This window comes from Schistocerca cancellata, chromosome 2, assembly GCF_023864275.1.
Source record: "Schistocerca cancellata isolate TAMUIC-IGC-003103 chromosome 2, iqSchCanc2.1, whole genome shotgun sequence".
In the NCBI taxonomy this organism is placed as follows: Eukaryota; Metazoa; Arthropoda; class Insecta; order Orthoptera; family Acrididae; genus Schistocerca; species Schistocerca cancellata.
In genome coordinates this window covers 158,056,097-158,074,425 of record NC_064627.1, presented here as the reverse complement: position 1 = coordinate 158,074,425, position 18,329 = coordinate 158,056,097, and the positions used below count along the sequence as shown (strand labels likewise).

The 18,329-nt window shown below is 40.5% G+C and overlaps 1 protein-coding gene across 1 annotated transcript in view; it reads left to right on the top strand.

Moving 5' to 3' along the window:
• The window catches only part of LOC126161446 (probable ATP-dependent RNA helicase DDX46), a 150,802-nt gene that overhangs the window by 99,923 nt on the left and 32,550 nt on the right, over window positions 1–18,329 (top strand). Inside the window, exons 11-12 of the mRNA XM_049917261.1 lie at window positions 4,757–4,957; window positions 8,396–8,478. Of these exons, the coding sequence (XP_049773218.1) occupies window positions 4,757–4,957; window positions 8,396–8,478 (284 nt within the window). The remainder of the gene's footprint in view (window positions 1–4,756; window positions 4,958–8,395; window positions 8,479–18,329) is intronic.

Here is an 18,329-nt window from a genome sequence, read left to right as displayed (position 1 = left end):
TTCACATAGAGATGGGGGAAAAAAAAAAAAAAAGAATTGCATGGGGTCAAATAGGGTAGGCTTAAAACAAGCACAGGAATTTATGATCACTGTCTCCACTATGAGTAGTACATCCTCTTCCCAATTTGATGTTTGACAATTTATAAACATTGGTATATAGTTGTGGTGAATCATCATCCTGATAGATGAAGTCCATGCTGTCAATTTCTAACTGCCTCTTGAGACTATTGTCGTAGAAACCTGTGCAGTAATAATATGTTCAGAGCAGGTACCTATCAGGCAATGGTTTGTTCCTTGAAGAATAAGGAAAGGGGGGAGGGGGGGGGGGGGGGAGAACACACTAACAGTTGGTGACTTATGAAGTGAAATGTGGTCAAGGAAAGTGTGAATGTGCAAATTATGATCTATCATTCTCTTGGCCTTGATGATGACATGTACTAACAAAATTTCTTGCAGTCACCTATTTTGATGTTTTGCTGATTTAGACCTGCAAGGCAGGGCCAAATAACAATTTTCCAGTGATAGTGAACTCCTGTATTAACTCTTCTGAACACAATAACTTGTTATTTCCAGTCACAATAATGTTCAGTCTTCAAAATATGTTATTGTGTCCGACTGACCCTTATGAATCTTAGTTGAGACAAGATTCAGCTGACAGTTCATTAGACTTTTGCTCGTCACACCCTTGACATTGAACATTCCCACCTTATCAGTGTGATGCGCACTTCTTTCAACATACTTGCAGATATTGCAAACCGTTCCTCCCACAGTCCGACCTCCAAATCTTAACTACTAATAAAATAAACCTTCTTCAAATCTCACGGGCATCTTTCATCGTTACGTAGACTTGGGAGATGTAATACATCCATGTATCAAGATTGACATGTCACATCTCATTTATCAAAAAAAGTGCAGAGGTTTTCTGTGTGGTTTGTATGTACATTATATCTTTTCTTTGGCCCATTTAGAAAAAAAACAGTTGTGTGATATTCAACTCTCTGCTTGCTCTCTCCCTTGATTTCTGCATAAGAAAATTGTCCACATGTTCTCAACCTTTTCTTCAGTCATTTTCAGCTACCTCTTACAGAGAAATCTGCAGCTCTGAAGTTTTATTAGAATTAAATGTGAATGAAATAGACACACAGTATAAGAGTTCTCAGTATCTGTTACCATCTTTAATAAATGTGAACTGCAGTGCTTTGGTGGAAGAAAGTGGAAGTAGGTGTGATGTTGGATGTCATGGAAAATGCACAACACTTCAACAAGGCAGTTGATCATCCATCTTCTGAAGATAATGAGCAGCTTCTTCATTGGAATATTGTGCAGTTTCCATGAAAACATTCAGCATTATGCCAAAGAACTATTCAAGCAGCTATTGTATCTGAAAAACTTCAAAAAATATGAAGTGAAAGCTGCTGTGACAAAACAAAACTTATTAGTATCATAGTATAATGGCAAAATTCTAAAATATTATTTTAAAGAAGTATAGCAATAATACATTTTTGAAACCATTGCAATAATGTCTGATAACATTCTGTCACCACCACCATCAAAAGTGTCAACCATTTGTCATGCACAGCTGGATAAAGGCATCCTCTAAACATTTCCATACATGATGGACTTCAGCTAGGCATTTCCATGTTGCTACTGAAAGTCTGCTAACATCATATACCCACATTCCATTATGTCATTATCTTTCTGTTTTATCTCTTTTAACCCAACAAAGAACTTCCTCATTTTTACTACCACCCATCTACATGTCCTACCCAACTTTTGACAAATTCCAGATGTGAAGAGAGTGTCAACCATTATTTAGGGAGAGAAGCCCAAAGATGGATTGTATTGGGGACCTCGAGCAATTGTGTCTATCAAGTATGCATCATTAACCTCTTGTGATGTGGAGAGATCTTCCTCAGCCTACAAAAATGTGCTGACAGACAACAGAAAAAGTTTCATTTTGTAAACCGTTGAAAAGTGGTTATAACTGGGTACTGCAATACCAAAGTGTAATGTAAAATTACTTGTTAGATGTAGTGTTAGGCCATGGACTGCGGCCATACATAGGCACATATCTCATACTTTTTTAATATTTTTAAAAATGTGAGTGACTATGAAAAGAATTTTTCAGTAAAAGACCAAAAGTTGCTATAACGGGTATTTATGTATTGACAACCAGTTTTAACCAAGCTACCATTTACTAGTTATGTGACTCGTAGATGGTTGCTTGATTGAAACCAGATGTTGATAAATAAATACACATTACAGCAGCTGTTGGTGGTTTCGTGATGCTGTTCTGTAAGTTAGTGTGAAACATTAGTGCAAACATATACCAGCAAACAAAGAAAACATTAATTATGTAACTATTTTTTGAAGGTGGTAATTAAAACTTTATGATGACCCGTGCATATGTGTTAGTGCATAGACTTCAGTAGAATATCTATTGTTTATTTTGTTACAAATTGTGGTATTCTGCTTCAGATTCCTTCAGTGTCTGGAGTATAATTTTAATATTTTTGTTTACAGTGAATCATCCCTGCTTTGTAACTCTGTTGTAAAACATCAATCCTAATTTCAATTCTGTTTGGTCTTTGTTCCTTGCCACCATTCTGATTATCCCACTTTATCCCATTCACCTTGTTCAACCCCTTCCCAGTTCCACTAACCTATGTTCAGATCTGAAAGAGTTCTGCTATTTAGTGTTCCCGTATACATCTGTATCTATTCTCTGCAAGCCATGTTGTGGTTTATGGTGGAGGACACTTTGTGTACCACTGTCACTTCCCTGTTCCCTGTTCTAGTTGTGTATAGTTCGCGGGAAGAGCGGTTGCCAGTAAGCCTCCTTATGGGCTCGAATCTCTGTAATTTTATCTTCAGGATCTCTTTGTGAGATATATATAGAAGGAGGCAGTATATTTGTTGACTCTTCTAGGAACAGACACTCTCGAAACTTTAACAATATACTACACCATGATGCAAAATGCCTCTTTTGCAGTGTCTGCCACTGGAGTAGGTTGATCATCATAAAATGTAGTAGAAGCAGTTGTTTCTTGCCACATTGTTGTTAGAGCTGGGTGGTGAAATGCTTTTCCATATTTGTTCCACATAAAGTGAATCATCAAGATTGTTACTTATGGATACCAATAGCTGTGTACGAGGGTTGACTGAAAAGTAATGCCTCCACCTTCGTAACTCTTCAACAGTTCACAGCATAGGTATGCGGAAGGAACTGGCTTGTTCCGTAGCCTCTTCTCTACAGCTCCAGTTGGTGGGAAGTCTTAGCGCTGAACGGTTGTGTTGTTACAGTGTGAAGTATGGAACCCTGCACAAACGGCCAGTCAATGCGATTTAAGCAACGTGCAGTCATTGATTTATTGGCAGCAGAAGGTATCATCCCAAAGGAGATCCATCAGAGAATGAAAGCAGTTTATGGTGATTGTGTTGATTTGAGTACTGTGTCGTTGGGCGAATAAGTTTAAAGATGTTGAGGTGGGAACATCTGACCTGTGTGACAAACAATGAGTTGGACGCCCTGTGACAGCAACCACTGAGTTTCACAAGCAAAATGTTGACAGATTGATGGAGGACGGTCATTGTATCGCTCGGAGAGAAATTGCAACCACAATCGGCTTTTCACAAGAGTGTGTGGATCACATTATTGCTTTGCTTGGCTATCAGAAGATCTGTGCATGGTGGGTACCCCAGATGCTGACTCCTGAAATGAAAGGGCACAGACTTGAAATTTGCCAGGAGCTCTTCTCGCATTATGAGAATGAAGGTCATGCCTTTCTCCATTCAATTGTGACAGCAGACAAAATGTGGGTACACCGTTACAACTCAGATACGAAATTTTTGTCTATGGAATATCGACACACAGACTCATCCCAGAAAAAGAAATTCAAGACGCAACCGTCAGCTGGAAAAATCACGGCCATTGTGTTCTGGGACACAGATGGTGTTATCCATGTTGATTTCCTTGATCGTGGAACAACAATAAATTTAGAGTGCTGCGAACTCTGAAACAACAGCTAACGAGGGTCCGAAAGGAAAAGGGAAACGTTTTCCTGCTGCATGACAATGCCAAACCACGCACTTCACATGGCACCACAGCAGAATTACAGAGACTGAATCTCACCACAGTACAGCATCCTCCATACAGTCCAGATTTAGCACCATCTGACTTCCATCTGTTCCCGATAATGAAAGACGATCTGCGGTGACATCATTATGATTCTGATGAAGATGTTGAGAGAACTGTGAGACTGTGGTTGCGGAAACAGAGTGTCAACTTCTTCTGTGACGGCTTCAGAAAACTTGTTAGAAATGTATCCGATTGGCTGGTGATTATGTGGAAAAGTGAATATTGGTAATTAAAGATTACATTCTGAGGATTATTTCTGCATTTGATTTATCAAAATATTCCCATGCAAACCCAATTAACAAAGGTAGAGGCATTACTTTTCATACAACCCTCGTAGTATGGATGTCTGGATTGGATATTGTGATCGTACCCAATTGCTTCCTTTAATCCTTTTGTTTTAAGCACATTTTGGAATAATAAACATTAATTGTTTTTGTAAAATGGGTGCTTGTCACATCACTGGATTTGGACCTTAACTTTTATGCATCTTTGTATCAGTGGAAGGTATCATTGTTGGTTAATTTGATTCTGTTCTTAATGCATGTTTGTGTTTTTTCATAAATATACTTTGAACTGTAACCTATAAATTACTAAATCTGTTATATTTATTTTAAACAGCTCTGATAATGACTCCTACAAGGGAGCTGTGTATGCAGATTGGTAAAGAATGTCGCAAGTTTACCAAAGCTTTAAATCTCCGAGCTGTCTGTGTCTACGGGGGAACAGGAATATCTGAGCAGATAGCTGAACTGAAGCGTGGTGCTGAAATTATAGTGTGTACACCAGGAAGAATGATTGACCTGCTTGCAGCCAACAGTGGTAAAATATGTCTGACCTTAACTGACAAACAACTTTATTATATGATTTAGTGCCTTATTTTTCAGTATAATTGTTCAACTTTACAAAGATAGGATGAAATAAAAGCTCTTTCCTAATTTGTGTGCACTAGAACTTTCAAATCAATCCTTTCTCGTAACAAATAACTCTTGTAGCCTTATATATTGTAAGTAAACTCCATTATAGATGGAGTAACAGTAGGTGTGTGCTGGTTATTTAGTGGTATGAAACATAGTTTCGTTTCAGCTGTGTTTGTTATGCTGTTCAGTTTACTGTGTAATTAATTCGAGAGTCCTCGGCACATTACAGGCGTTCCATATAGTCAAAATTTGCAAAACCCCACCAAATCATTCATTCAAACAACAAAATCATTCACTAGCATGTCTACATAATCGTAGTCGTCTTCATCCTCGTTGTCATCATTGTCATCATCATCATCATCATCATCATCATCATCATCATCGTCACCACCACCAACACTACCACTACCACCACCACCAACACCAACACCACCTTGTACAGTCATGTTACTGGAAGGATCAGCATGGAGCACAAGCCTCTCCATCTTCTCCTGTCTCCCCACCACCTCTCTGACCCTATTTTGGCCCAGTTTTCTTGTGTCTCTGAATGCATTCTTCCACTCCTTTTAGCCACCTGTACCTTGACCTTTCCATTGGTTTCTTGTCCTCCATCTTGTGCATCTTCCTCAGCATCATCATCTCATCCATTCTCTTCACATGTCCATAAATTTTAAGCTTTTTTCCTCTCTTGTGTGTGTTTCTCAAACGTTATCTTCTTAACTCTTTTATTTCTCACTTCTTTCCATTTTTGCATCTGTTTGTCTTCTCAAAAAAAAAACTTCATTTCTCTTGTTGACACCTTACATTTTTCCCCTATCTTCATGGCCGGGTTTCTGCGCTGTACAGCAAGAGTAGACATATAATATGTTTGGCATTTTTGTATCTACAACAATCTTCAAGGTTCAGTCCAGTTACGTCTTCGTCGAGCCAGGCAAAACTGCTATCTATGTGAACAAGTGACATACAAAAACCATCTGTAACTGGTGCCTGAGGATCAGTCCTATGGCCCTGAAATCAGTTACATTTTAAGCAGAATAATATAATAAAAAATACAGCTGAAAGGGAAATTTGTTTCATCCTGTGAAGGAAAAAAAGAAAAAGAAATTATTCAGAAAGGTAAAGTCTGATTCTCAGAAATGTGTGTGTGTGTGTGTGTGTGTGTGTGTGTGTGTGTGTAAAAACTAGATATTTGTGTAAGCAACTAAAAGATTGTGTAAATAGATGTTTGTTAGTAGCTCTTGCATGCAACTACAGCAATGTCACAGTAGCTACCAGCTGCCTGTCACTTAAGATTTAGTCAACAGTGCACAGGCTGTTCCTGCAGACAGGATTTAGCATCCAGTTTTTAAATGACCTTTGAGTGCATCCACTGGTGTGCACTACTCATACACTGCAAATGTTGTGAAACATTTACAATGGTGGACAGTTTACTTGTGATATTGAGAGTTCTGATTAGATAATTTGGTTATAAAGTGTGAAGTATTGGTTAACAAATAAATTTGATCTGACTATAGTGTGAAAGTAAAGGACAGTGATATCTAAGCAGACAGAAGCAGCAAAGAAAGGGGATGTGACTGTGGCAACAGAAAGGTTGCACTGGCATAGGCAGAGGAAGTTTCATCTGGCACATGATGAAGTGGTGGTAAGGGTTTTTTTTGGGGGGGGGGGGGGAGGGTGGAGACAAGTAAGGGTAATTAAAGAGGGAGACCATGGACAACACAGTGTGGATATAGATGAATGGATAGCTGGATCGAACTAGAGTGAATGGGGAGGGATAGGAACAGGTAGGTGTGGGTGTCAGCCAGAGGCTAGGTAATATTGCGACCAGGAGGGTGGATAGAAAGGTATGTTCTTTGGACAGTTCCCATCTGTGCAGTCAGAAAAGCTGGTACAGGAGGGAAATAATTTGATGTTGAGTATATTGTCCTCAGCAGTATGCTCTAGAATCCCATCAGAAGAGGACCACCTGTGAGAACATGCTTCTCATGTGTCAACTTTGCTGTGACTTCTGCATCGTTTTCATATTGGCATGATTACCAACCAGCTCAGCATCAGATGAATTCTCACCACCATATTGTGCACTAGTCAAAGCCCCTGCATTTTACGACCTGACACAGTTCCATTCTTGCTACTACACATTGCCCTGCGTAGGACGTGCCCATGCAGACTTGTGAGGTCAAATTCAGCATGGCAATTGTAAAACCACCCAGTATCACAATAGCATCTCTGTCTCCTTCTCCTCCAGCTGTGCAACAAGCCACCAAATCTTTGCCTCTGGCTGCGAAATCACCTACTACTGGCAGGCCGGAAAGGACAGAAATACTCCTGTGAAGAGTTCTTATGTCCTTCCAGCTGACAAACATCTGAGTCTTCACCTGTCAACTGCAAAGGCTCTAAGAAATCAAAAAAAGTCAAACCATCTTCCCCTTCCCAACTCGGAAGTCCTTTTGAATGGTGTCGCTGCATGATAGGCTCACCCAGCTGCCCTGCGTTTTGTCAGTGCGCTCCGCCTACCATTTTTCTGCCCTGACATCCACATGCTCACCCAGTGAGAATGCTGACACCTCGGTATGTCTTGTGGAACAGGATCTTCTGGCCTCTGCACCCTGTAGCAGAGTCTTCGAAGGCTGGCACTAGGCAGCTGCTGAGGTGACTACCCTTCATTTGTTCCCTCCTCCCCAATCCCCTTCTCCCCCTCTCCCTCTGTCTCTCCCTTGCTGTGTGTGTGTGTGTGTGTGTGTGTGTGTGTGTGTGTGTGTGTGTGTTTGGGGATGGGGGGGGGGGGAGGACCTGTTAACTTCTCAGGGTCTCAACTACACAGTAAGTGTGATTACTATTACTCCTTACATTGTTTGTATCAAAATAAGAATTAACTTGAGATAATTGTAAAATTACAAGACTGTCTGATCAATGCTTACCTTGAGGAAGTATTATTAAAATACTACTAATAGACACATTAAAAAATTAGTATTACTCACCTTTTGGAAATGATTATTCCTTCATCTGGCAGGAAAAGAGGGACAGGTTTTGGCAAGGGAAGGGGTAGGTCACTCAAGCAGCCAACAGGAACACAGCTGTAGTGACCACAAAGAAAACTGTATATTTTAACCAGGGACCTGAGTACCCTGCACTCCTTCCCAAACGTATACCTCTTTCCTTCCAGAGGAAGTAAGTAACAGTTCTGGAAGCTAGGTAATAGCCTGTCACACTTTTCAATTATTCCATTGTTTGTAATGTAACATGTTATATAATTTATATCTTTTGATATGTCTTTTTTTTCTCTTCAGTGTTTCCTCTCTTTAATATTTAGATGCCTAATGTTTGCATTTCTTCTTCGCAGGAAGAGTAACCAACCTAAGACGTGTAACATATGTTGTTCTGGATGAAGCCGATAGAATGTTTGACATGGGGTTTGAACCTCAGGTACTTATTATTTGTGTTGTTAAATACAAGAGTATTAAATCAAAAGGAGATTAAGACTCTTGAATATCTATAAATTTTGTGTAACCTAATTCAGGAATGCATTTAGACTGCATTTTAAAACAGTTTATTTCTTTGTTACAATAAATAAGCTTTTTTTTCAGTTTCAAAGTTTTGGTGACACAGGAGCAGCAACTTTTTTAATATTTTGTGAAATGTTTGCTAAGAAATTTGTTGCAGTATGTATGTACTGCAACTGTGACAGATTTGTTACTAAACACTTCATGAAATATTTTGCAGTGTGAAAAATGTTTGAGTTATTACTTCCATATTATTTGCATGATCTGACTGGATGAAGAGAGAATGAAGAGAGATAGTTTCCATTGCTGGTTTACCTGTTTGTATGATGCTGTGTCAGTATTGTAGATGAATTTACTGGCTATTGCTTGTTACTGTAAACAAAAATGAACTAAAAGTGTCATCAACCGGAAGGTTGGTTTGAACGCCAAATTGCTTTACTAGTCATCATTGTATTGGTTGGGGTATGCCCTTGCCTTCCCTTCATCATTGAAATGACTTACACAGCCTGTTACAGGGTGACATATACAAATCATTGCCTGAGGTAACAGGGAAAAAAAGGATGCACTGATATCTCCTAAGTTATAATCATCATCCTCTAATCTCCCAAGTTATAATCATCATCCTCTATAAAGTTTCAGTCCCTGGCTGGATCTTTTTGGGATATAAGCCTCTCCATCTTTCCCTTCCTTCCACCATGTTTCTCTCTCCATTTTTCTGTCTTCTCCTCTCATTGTCACACATTCCTTCTCTCCAGCGATCCATTCGTCTATCGATATTCCTCTAGGTCTCGTGCCTCCTACCATCGGTTCGTGAGCCTGTCTCAGTGTCTTTCTAGTTCCCATTCTTTTAACATGCTCATACCATCGTAACCTTGTCTTTTCTATGCTCTCTTACAAAGACTTGTCTTTTACAATTTCTCTCAACGTCTCCTTCCTTACTCTTCTTTCTTTGAAATTTTGTCCCACAAGCCTGTATTCTGCCCTGCGTTTTCGTCATTACACACATTTCTGAAGCATGTGTGAGTATTGAAGCATAATGTGCTTGCTTTTGGGTGGTACATCCTTCCTCCAAACCTAGCTTCTTACACTCTGCAGGGTTCCGTGCACTTGCCTTTCCTTCCCCTTTCAGTAATCTCCTTATCATTCCTGCCATTGCCTTCATTATACCCCCTAGTCACTTGAAACTTTGCACTTGCTTTAGTACTTGCTCTCTAATTATATCAGTCACCACTCACATCTTATCCCTTCACACTTGTTTGCATAAATTTCAATCCATACAGTTCCACTGCGTCCCCCCATATATTTAGCCTTTCTTATACCTTGTCCCTTTCCATTTCCTCACACCATTAAATCATCTATCTGGGAATAGTGCACTCCATTGCTTCAGCCCATTTTTATGTTCTAACCAGTCTGCCTTTCCTTCTCCTACTTTTACACAGCTCGCACTTCCTTGTTACACTCCCTTTATTCTTTTCATAGTCAGCCTTTTAATTCTTCTTTTTTGAAAGGTTTCCCAGACCATGCTTTTTTCACAGTATTGTGTGCTTTCTACACACACACACACACACACACACACACACACACACACACACACGCACACGCACACGCAGAAGCAGACGCAGAAAAGCAAGTCATAAACGTGACCACAGTGTCCGGGTGGGGAGGACGATAAAAAGCTGCTTGTGGGAATGTACAGGGACGAGGTGGAGAGGGGATAGGGCAGCTAGGTGCAGTTGATAGCTTTGACAGAGAGCAGGGGAGGGGGGGGGAGGGGATAGCAGGAAAGGAGAGAAGTGGGTGCATATTGGAATAGAGGCTGTGTAGTGCTGGAATGGGAACAGGGAAGGGCCTAGATAGGTAAAGCCGTCGACACACGGACCGTGCATCCAAACGTTGAGCGTTGAGCGTGCTGAGTTTCTGACGTCATATCGTGCAGTAGACCGCTCGGGAGTCTTTCCGAACGTGCAGAGCAATATCTGGCAAGTCAGATATTCTGAGCGTGCATCTGAGCATTGACCACCTACGTCACAAGTGCGCCATCTCCCTTCAGGACAGAGTTGTGAGGCACCATATTTTCATTCATTTCAAGCCTATATGTATATATGCCGTTTCTGAGAACCAGCAAATTGAGAATCACTGGAAAACCCATTGTTAACTGTGTGATTCGTTCCAATAAAATAATGAGAAACATCATATACGTGACAAAAGAATTATTGTAACTTGCGTATTATGAGAGGAGGCTGTTTGAAGGCAGCGACACACTGAAGATCCACCCAAAACGCATTGTTCTTGGTACAATTTGTTATAATTAAATTTCAATTAGTAACATATCTACGTTAAAGGTTTTCAGCAAGGGGTAACATAATATGAGTAGAAGTAGATGCGATAGGTGTATTGTTGGTTTAGCATAATGAATAGTGTTGCTGTCGGTATGATGCATTGTTTGTGGGGGCGGTGGTTCGCGTCTTGACACTCCCAAATTTTTTTTTTTTTTTCCCTAACATTCGCATTTTTTTTAGGTTCTGATACTTCATTGCTAGTGTAATATAAGTATATACTACAATATCTGATGTTATGTAAATATAAGTTCACCTTTTTTTTTGAGGGGTGACTGATTGTCTTAATCCACAGGACAGCTTGCGCTACTTGCATAAAGATAATTTGCTCTTTTTCTTTTACGCTTCGTAATCCACATGTTTCAAAGATTCTGCAACTGGGTAGGAACAGTATGAAGTAAGACTGACCGTGGGGTTTTACTAAAATGTGGGAATGATGAAATAATGTTTATCTTATGCACAGAAGTATTCCAATTTGTAACGCACTGTTTGTAATGGAAATTTTACAAGCCTGTGTCCTTATTGGTTGGACATGGTACTTTCCTTTTCGTGGATGATTGAGGAAATGTGCATATAATAGAGCTAATGTGGGAATTTTACGCACGCCCATTGAGTTGTTTGTTGTTGTGGTCTTCAGTCCTGAGACTGGTTTGATGCAGCTCTCCATGCTACGCTATCCTGTGCAAGCTTCTTCAGCTACCAGTACTTACTGCAACCTACATCCTTCTGAATCTGCTTAGTGTATTCATCTCTTGGTCTCCCTCTACGATTTTTCCCTCCACGCTGCCCTCCAATGATAAATTTGTGATCACTTGATGCCTCAGAACATGTCCTACCAACTGGTCCCTTCTTCTTGTCAAGTTGTGCCACAAAAGCCTCTTCTCCCCAATTCTATTCGGTACCTCCTCATTAGTTATGTGATCTACCCATCTAACTTCAGCATTCTTATGTAGCACCACATTTCAAAAGCTTCTATTCTCTTCTCGTCCAAACAATTTATTGTCCACGTTTCACTTCCATACATGGCTGCACTCCATACAAATACTTTCAGAAATGACTTCCTGACTCTTAAATCTATACTCGATGTTAACAAATTTCTCTTATTCAGAAACGCTTTCCTTGCCATTGCCAGTCTACATTTTATATCCTCTCTACTTCGACCATCATCAGTTAATTTGCTCCCCAAATAGCAAAACTCCTTTACTACTTTAAGTGTCTCATTTCCTAATCTAATTCCCTCGGCATCACCCAACTTAATTCGACTACATTCCATTATCCTCGTTTTGCTTTTGTTGATGTTCATCTTATACCCTCCTTTCAAGACACTGTCCATTCCATTCAGCTGCTCTTCCAAGTTCTTTGCTGTCTCTAACAGAATTACAATGACATCGGCGAACCTCAAAGTTTGTATTTCTTCTCCACGGATTTTAATACCTACTCCGAATATTTCTTTTGTTTCCTTTACTGCTTGCTCAATATACAGATTGAATAGCATCGGGGAAAGGCTACAACCCTGTCTCACTCCCTTCCCAACCACTGCTTCCCTTTCATGCCCCTCGACTCTTGTAACTGCCATCTGGTTTCTGTACAAATTGTAAATAGCCTTTCGCTCCCTGTATTTTACCCTGCCACCTTTAGAATTTGAAAGAGAGTATTGCAGTCAACTTTGTCAAAAGCTTTCTCTAAGTCTACAAATGTTAGAATCGTAGGTTTGCCTTTCCTTAATCTTTCTTCTAAGATAATTCATAAGGTCAGCATTGCCTCACGTGTTCCAATATTTCTACGGAATCCAAACTGATCTTCCCTGAGGTCGGCTTCTACCAGTTTTTCCATTCGTCTGTAAAGAATTCGTGTTAGTATTTTGCAGCTGTGACTTATGAAACTGATAGTTCGGTAATTTTCACATCTGTCAACACCTGCTTTCTTTGGGATTGGAATTATTATATTCTTGAAGTCTGAGGGTATTTCACCTGTCTCATACATCTTACTCACCAGATGGTAGCGTTTTGTCAGGACTGGCTCTCCCAAGGCTGTTAGTAGTTCTAATGGAATGTTGTCTACTCCTGGGGCCTTGTTTTGACTCTGATCTTTCAGTGCTCTGTCAAACTCTTCACGCAGTATCGTATTTCCCATTTCATCTTCATCTACATTCTCTCCCATTTCCATAATATTGTCCTCAAGTACACCACCCTTGTATAGACCCTCTATATACTCCTTCCACCTTTCTGCTTTCCCGTCTTTGCTTAGAACTGGGTTTCCATCTGAGCTCTCGATATTCATACAAGTGCTTATCTTTTCTCCAAAGGTCTCTTTAATTTTCCTGTAGGCAGTATCTATCTTACCCCTAGTGAGGTAAGCCACTACATCCTTACATTTGTCCTATAGCTATCCCTGCTTAGCCACTTTGCACTTCCTGTTGATCTCATTTTTTAGGCGTTTGTATTCCTTTTTGCCTGCTTCATTTACTGCATTTTTATATTTTCTCCTTTCATCAATTAAATTCAATATTTCTTCTGTTACCCAAGGATTTCTACTAGCCCTCGTCTTTTTACCTACTTGATCCTCTGCTGCCTTCACTACTTCATCCCTCAGAGCTACCCATTCTTCTTCTACTGTATTTCTTTCCCCCATTCCTGTCAATTGTTCCGTTATGGTCTCCCTGAAACTCTGTACAACCTCTGATTTAGCCAGTTTATCCAGGTCCCATCTCCTTAAATTCCCACCTTTTTGCAGTTTATTCAGTTTTAATCGACAGTTCATAAACAATAGATTGTGGTCAGAGTCCACATCTGCCCTTGGAAATTTCTTACAATTTAAAACCTGGTTCCTAAATCTCTGTCTTACCATTATATAATCTGTCTGATACCTTCTAGTATCTCCAGGATTCTTCCATGTTTACAACCTTCTTTTATGATTCTTGAACCAAGCGTTAACTATGATTAAGTTATGCTCTGTGCAAAATTCTACCAGATGGCTTCCTCTTTCATTTCTTACCCCCAATCCATATTCACCTACTATGTTTCCTTCTCTCCGTTTTCCTACTCTCGAATTCCAGTCACCCATGACTATTAAATTTTCGTCTCCCTTCACTACCTGAATAATTTCTTTTATCTCATCATACATTTCATCAGTTTCATCATCATCTGCAGAGACCGTTGAGTAAACTGTGTGATTTATGAACTAGAGTGTTGCTTGAGTGTGTTGCGATCGCGTATACCACGTTGAGGCCCACATACCATATGCACAAGTCCCATTGTTCCTGAGCGTTCAGCAGCACGTTGAACTTGGCACACTCAACGTTAACGTTCGATAGCACGGTCCGTGTGCCGATGGCTTAAGGACAATGACTAACAAAGGTTGAGGTCAGGAGGGTTATAGGAACATAGGATATATTGCTGGGAGAGTTCCCACCTGCGCATTCCAGAAAAGCTGGTGTTGGTGGGAAGGATCCAGATGCCACAGGCTGTGAAGCAGTCATTGAAATGAAGAACGTCATGTTGAACACCGTGCTCAGCAACTGAGTGGTCCAGCTGTTCCTTGGCCATAGTTTGTTGGTGGCCATTCATGTGGACAGACAGCTTGTTGGTTGTCATGCCAACATAGAATGCAGCATAGGGTTGCAGCTTAGCTTGTAGATAACAGGACTGGTTACACAGGTAGCCCTGCCTTTGTTGGGATAGGTGATGCTTGTGACTGGACTGGAGTAGGTGGTGGTGGGAGGATGTATGGGATAGTTCTTGCACCTATGTCTGTTACAGGGATATGAGCTATGAGGCAAGGGGTAGGGAGCAGGGGTTGTGTAGGGATGGACAAGGATATTGCGTAGGTTCGACGGGTGGCGGAATACCAGTGTGGGAGGGCTTGGAAGGATAATGGGTAGGACATTCCTCACTTCAGGGCATGAGAAAAGGTAGCCGAAACCCTGGTGGAGAATGTGATTCAGTTGCTCCAGTCCTGGGTGGTACTGATTCGTGTGGGGAAATTCCTCTGTGGCCAGACGGTGGGTCTTTGGGAGGTGGTAGGTGACTAAGATCTGTTTTTGTGCAAGGTTAGGAGGGTAATTACAGTTTGTGAAGGCCTCAGTGAAACCCTCAGAATATTTTGAGAGGAACCGCTTATCGCTACAGATGCAAAGGCCGCAAGTGTCTGGGCTTTATGGAAGGGACGTTGTGGTATAGTATGGAATGGGTGACAGCTGTCAAATCGGTCGTATTGCTGCGGTTGGTAGGTTTGGTGTGGATGGAAGTACTGATGTAGCCATCTTTGAAGTGGTGACCAACATCGAGGAAGATGGGTTGAGTAGGACCACGTGAAGAGAATGGGTTAGAAGGTGTTGAGGTTCTTGAGAACTGTGAATGGTGTGTTCTCACCCTTTATCAATGTCACGAAGATGTCATCAATGAATCTGAACCAGGTGAGGGGTTGGGGAGTTTTAGGATGGGTCCCCTAGATGGCTTATGAATGGGTTGATATAGGATGGTGCCATGCAGGTGTCAATAGCCATACACCGGAGTTGTTTGTAGTTAATGCCTTCAAAGGAGAAGTAATTGTGGGTTAGGATATAGTCAGTCATGGCAGCTAGGAAGGGGGTTTTAGGTTTGGAATCTGTCAGGCATTGGGAAAGGTAGTGTTCAATAGCTGTAAGGCCAAGGGCATTAGGGATGTTAGTGTAGAAGTTGGTGGCATCAATAGAGATGAGCAGGGCACCATGTGTTAAAGTAACAGGAACCGTGAAGTGTCTGTGGAGGCAATGGTTGATCTCTTTTATATAGAAGGCTAGGTTGCAGGTAATAGGCCACAGGTGTTGGTCTATGAAAGCAGAGATTCTCTCAATGATGGGCACCATAACCAGCCACAATGGGGCGCTCTAGGTGGTTGAGTTCATGGACTTTAGGAAGCATAAAGAAGGTAGGAGTGTAGGGAGTGGTAGTGGTGAGGAGAGAATGGACTCCAGGGAGAGGTTCTAGGATGGGCCTAAAGATTTGAGGAGAGACTAGAGATCCTGCTGGATTCCTGGAATGGGATCACTGTGGCAGGGTTTGTAGGTGGATGAATCTGATAGCTATGCAGTCATGCTGCTAGGTAAGCCTTGCAGTTCAAAACAACACTGGTGAACCCTATGTCAGCAGGTATAAGGTAAGCATCAGTTTTTAGATGGTGGATTGTGGTTCTTTCTGCAGATGTGAGGTTAGTTTGCATATTGAGGTATTTTGGGAATGATAGTGAGGCAAGATTCAAGGTTAAGAAGTTCTGGAAAGTTAACAGGGAGTGATCTGGGGACAGTGGAGATGGATCATAGTTGGATTGAGGAGTGAACTGACAAGGGAATGGCTCAGTAAGACATGTCAAAACCTACCCTCAAATTTTTTACACAGGAAGAAGACAACAGAAGAGGAGCACTGCCAAAATTTTAGCTGCTAAGAGGCATTGCAAGTATTTTGTAAAAAATGCTAAAGTTACATATTTTTTTCCTCACGAAGAACAGCTTACAACAGCAGTTTGTACAGCCCTGCCCGCCTAATGCATGACTCGGCCAATCACCTATGCAGTGCCGCTAGCAAATTATCCAGAGTTCACAGACACCAATTTTAAGCACCTAAAACCTTGTTTACAATGGAGGGAATGGAAGCGAACACATGCAAATGAACATTTGCAAGAAAATTCACCACCATTCGCTTGTATATGGGTAGAATTGTTTATACTAGGAGGAACGGAAGAGAACACGAGGTAGCAAACGTTGCCTATGAACACTGTGTTATTAGTTTTTAGTTTTTGGATCTTAGGATACAACTCAATCTTGTTAGAGCCACAATGCTAAACTTTGCTATTCACTGAGGATTATTTTGCATGGTGAGTGCACTGTTCTTGACAGAGTATGCAAAATAGTGCAGGGAAGGAAGGATTTAAGTGTGTCAGTCAGTATGGAAGTGTGACATGCATGGAGATCTACAGTTTACACAGAATTGCATCCCTACCTCTCCTTAGCACTGGTCTAAAATTTCCCTTGTATGTCATCTGCCATTTTTCCATGACTTCTCATTGCCATTGAAGGGAAATTTATAAACAGAACACTAAATACTGACGTCAAACATCAACTCAGGAGATGACAAAGCTAGTGTTTCCACTATGAATGTAGGGTCTAATGGCCATACTGTAAATTATTTTTTTTCTAAAGCAAAAATGTTCTAGTGGCAAAGCACATGCTTTGTGATCTTGACTTACTCTGGCCTTTACATGAATTTTCCTCTTCCTCTTACATGAGGTTTTAATTCCCTGGGTTATTCATTGCTGACTTGTTTTTTTAATGGATCTTTTGGGTAATTTTTAAGAAAGGAACTTTCAAATATTGTTACAAATTGACTATGGAATAAAATGAATGTGACATTAGCGTCTCTTGCTACATATACTTCATCCCATACCACCTCTTTTTGCTTACTCTTAAAACATTGTCTCTTTTTCTCATTGTAAGCCTATCTGCTTTATAGGAACTGCCTCCAGGTTGTAATGCACCATACTGTTCATTTCCATCAGTTGTGCTTCGTGATCAGATAGTCCATTAGCAATTAGACACACACTAATTGTTGCAGCCTGAGCACTGTCTTTAAAAATGTTATCAATCAGTGTCGTACTGTTTTACTGCAGAGGAGTTGGAAAAGTGACTATTGAAATTAGATCGAAACACACAAATAATAATTCTAGTTCATTTATCCTGTCCGTATCTTTTAAGATATGTACATTGAAATCTCAACAAACTACTAACTTTTTCTTCTTGTCTGACAGGCTACTCAGTAATGAATCTAGATTTCTTATAAGTAGCTGAAAGTTTCCTAGAGACAATCTGTAGACTGTTACATTTATCAGAGAAGTGTTCTGCAGTAACAGCTCACAAGTACCTGCTTCTAGGTTCTAGTAAACATGAAAACTATTTCTTTCAATATTTCTGAATTTGTGTTCAACTTTCACTTATGTTGCTACTCCTCCTTTTTCCATGTAACTCTCCACAAAAATTATTGAACTCTGTAATTGCTGATATTTAATTTCCCCATCCTGTGGCTACGTGGCATTCAAAGAGGCACAGAACATCTATCCCTTCAGAATTTTTCACAGCTTCTGACTATACAGTAAGCTCATCTATCTTGTTTTACAACCCTCTAATGATCTGATGAAACAAATTAATTTTACGTTTCTGGAAACTGTTGCACATATTATGGTGTTAAACTTCTCAAATTTCTTTCAATACTCCCAATCTCTAACAAGACTCTAACCTAAAAGATGTGTCCCTTTGATACAAGTAATCACAGGGGTTTGTCTTGTGTGCTTGTGGCTTCTCTCACACACTCTGCAAGGTGTTCAACTAATATTTCCTTCGCCCTCCTATTTAGGTGCAGGTCATGATTAGTGCATCCTCGTTTACCAGTTGCAGCAACGGACATGGCAC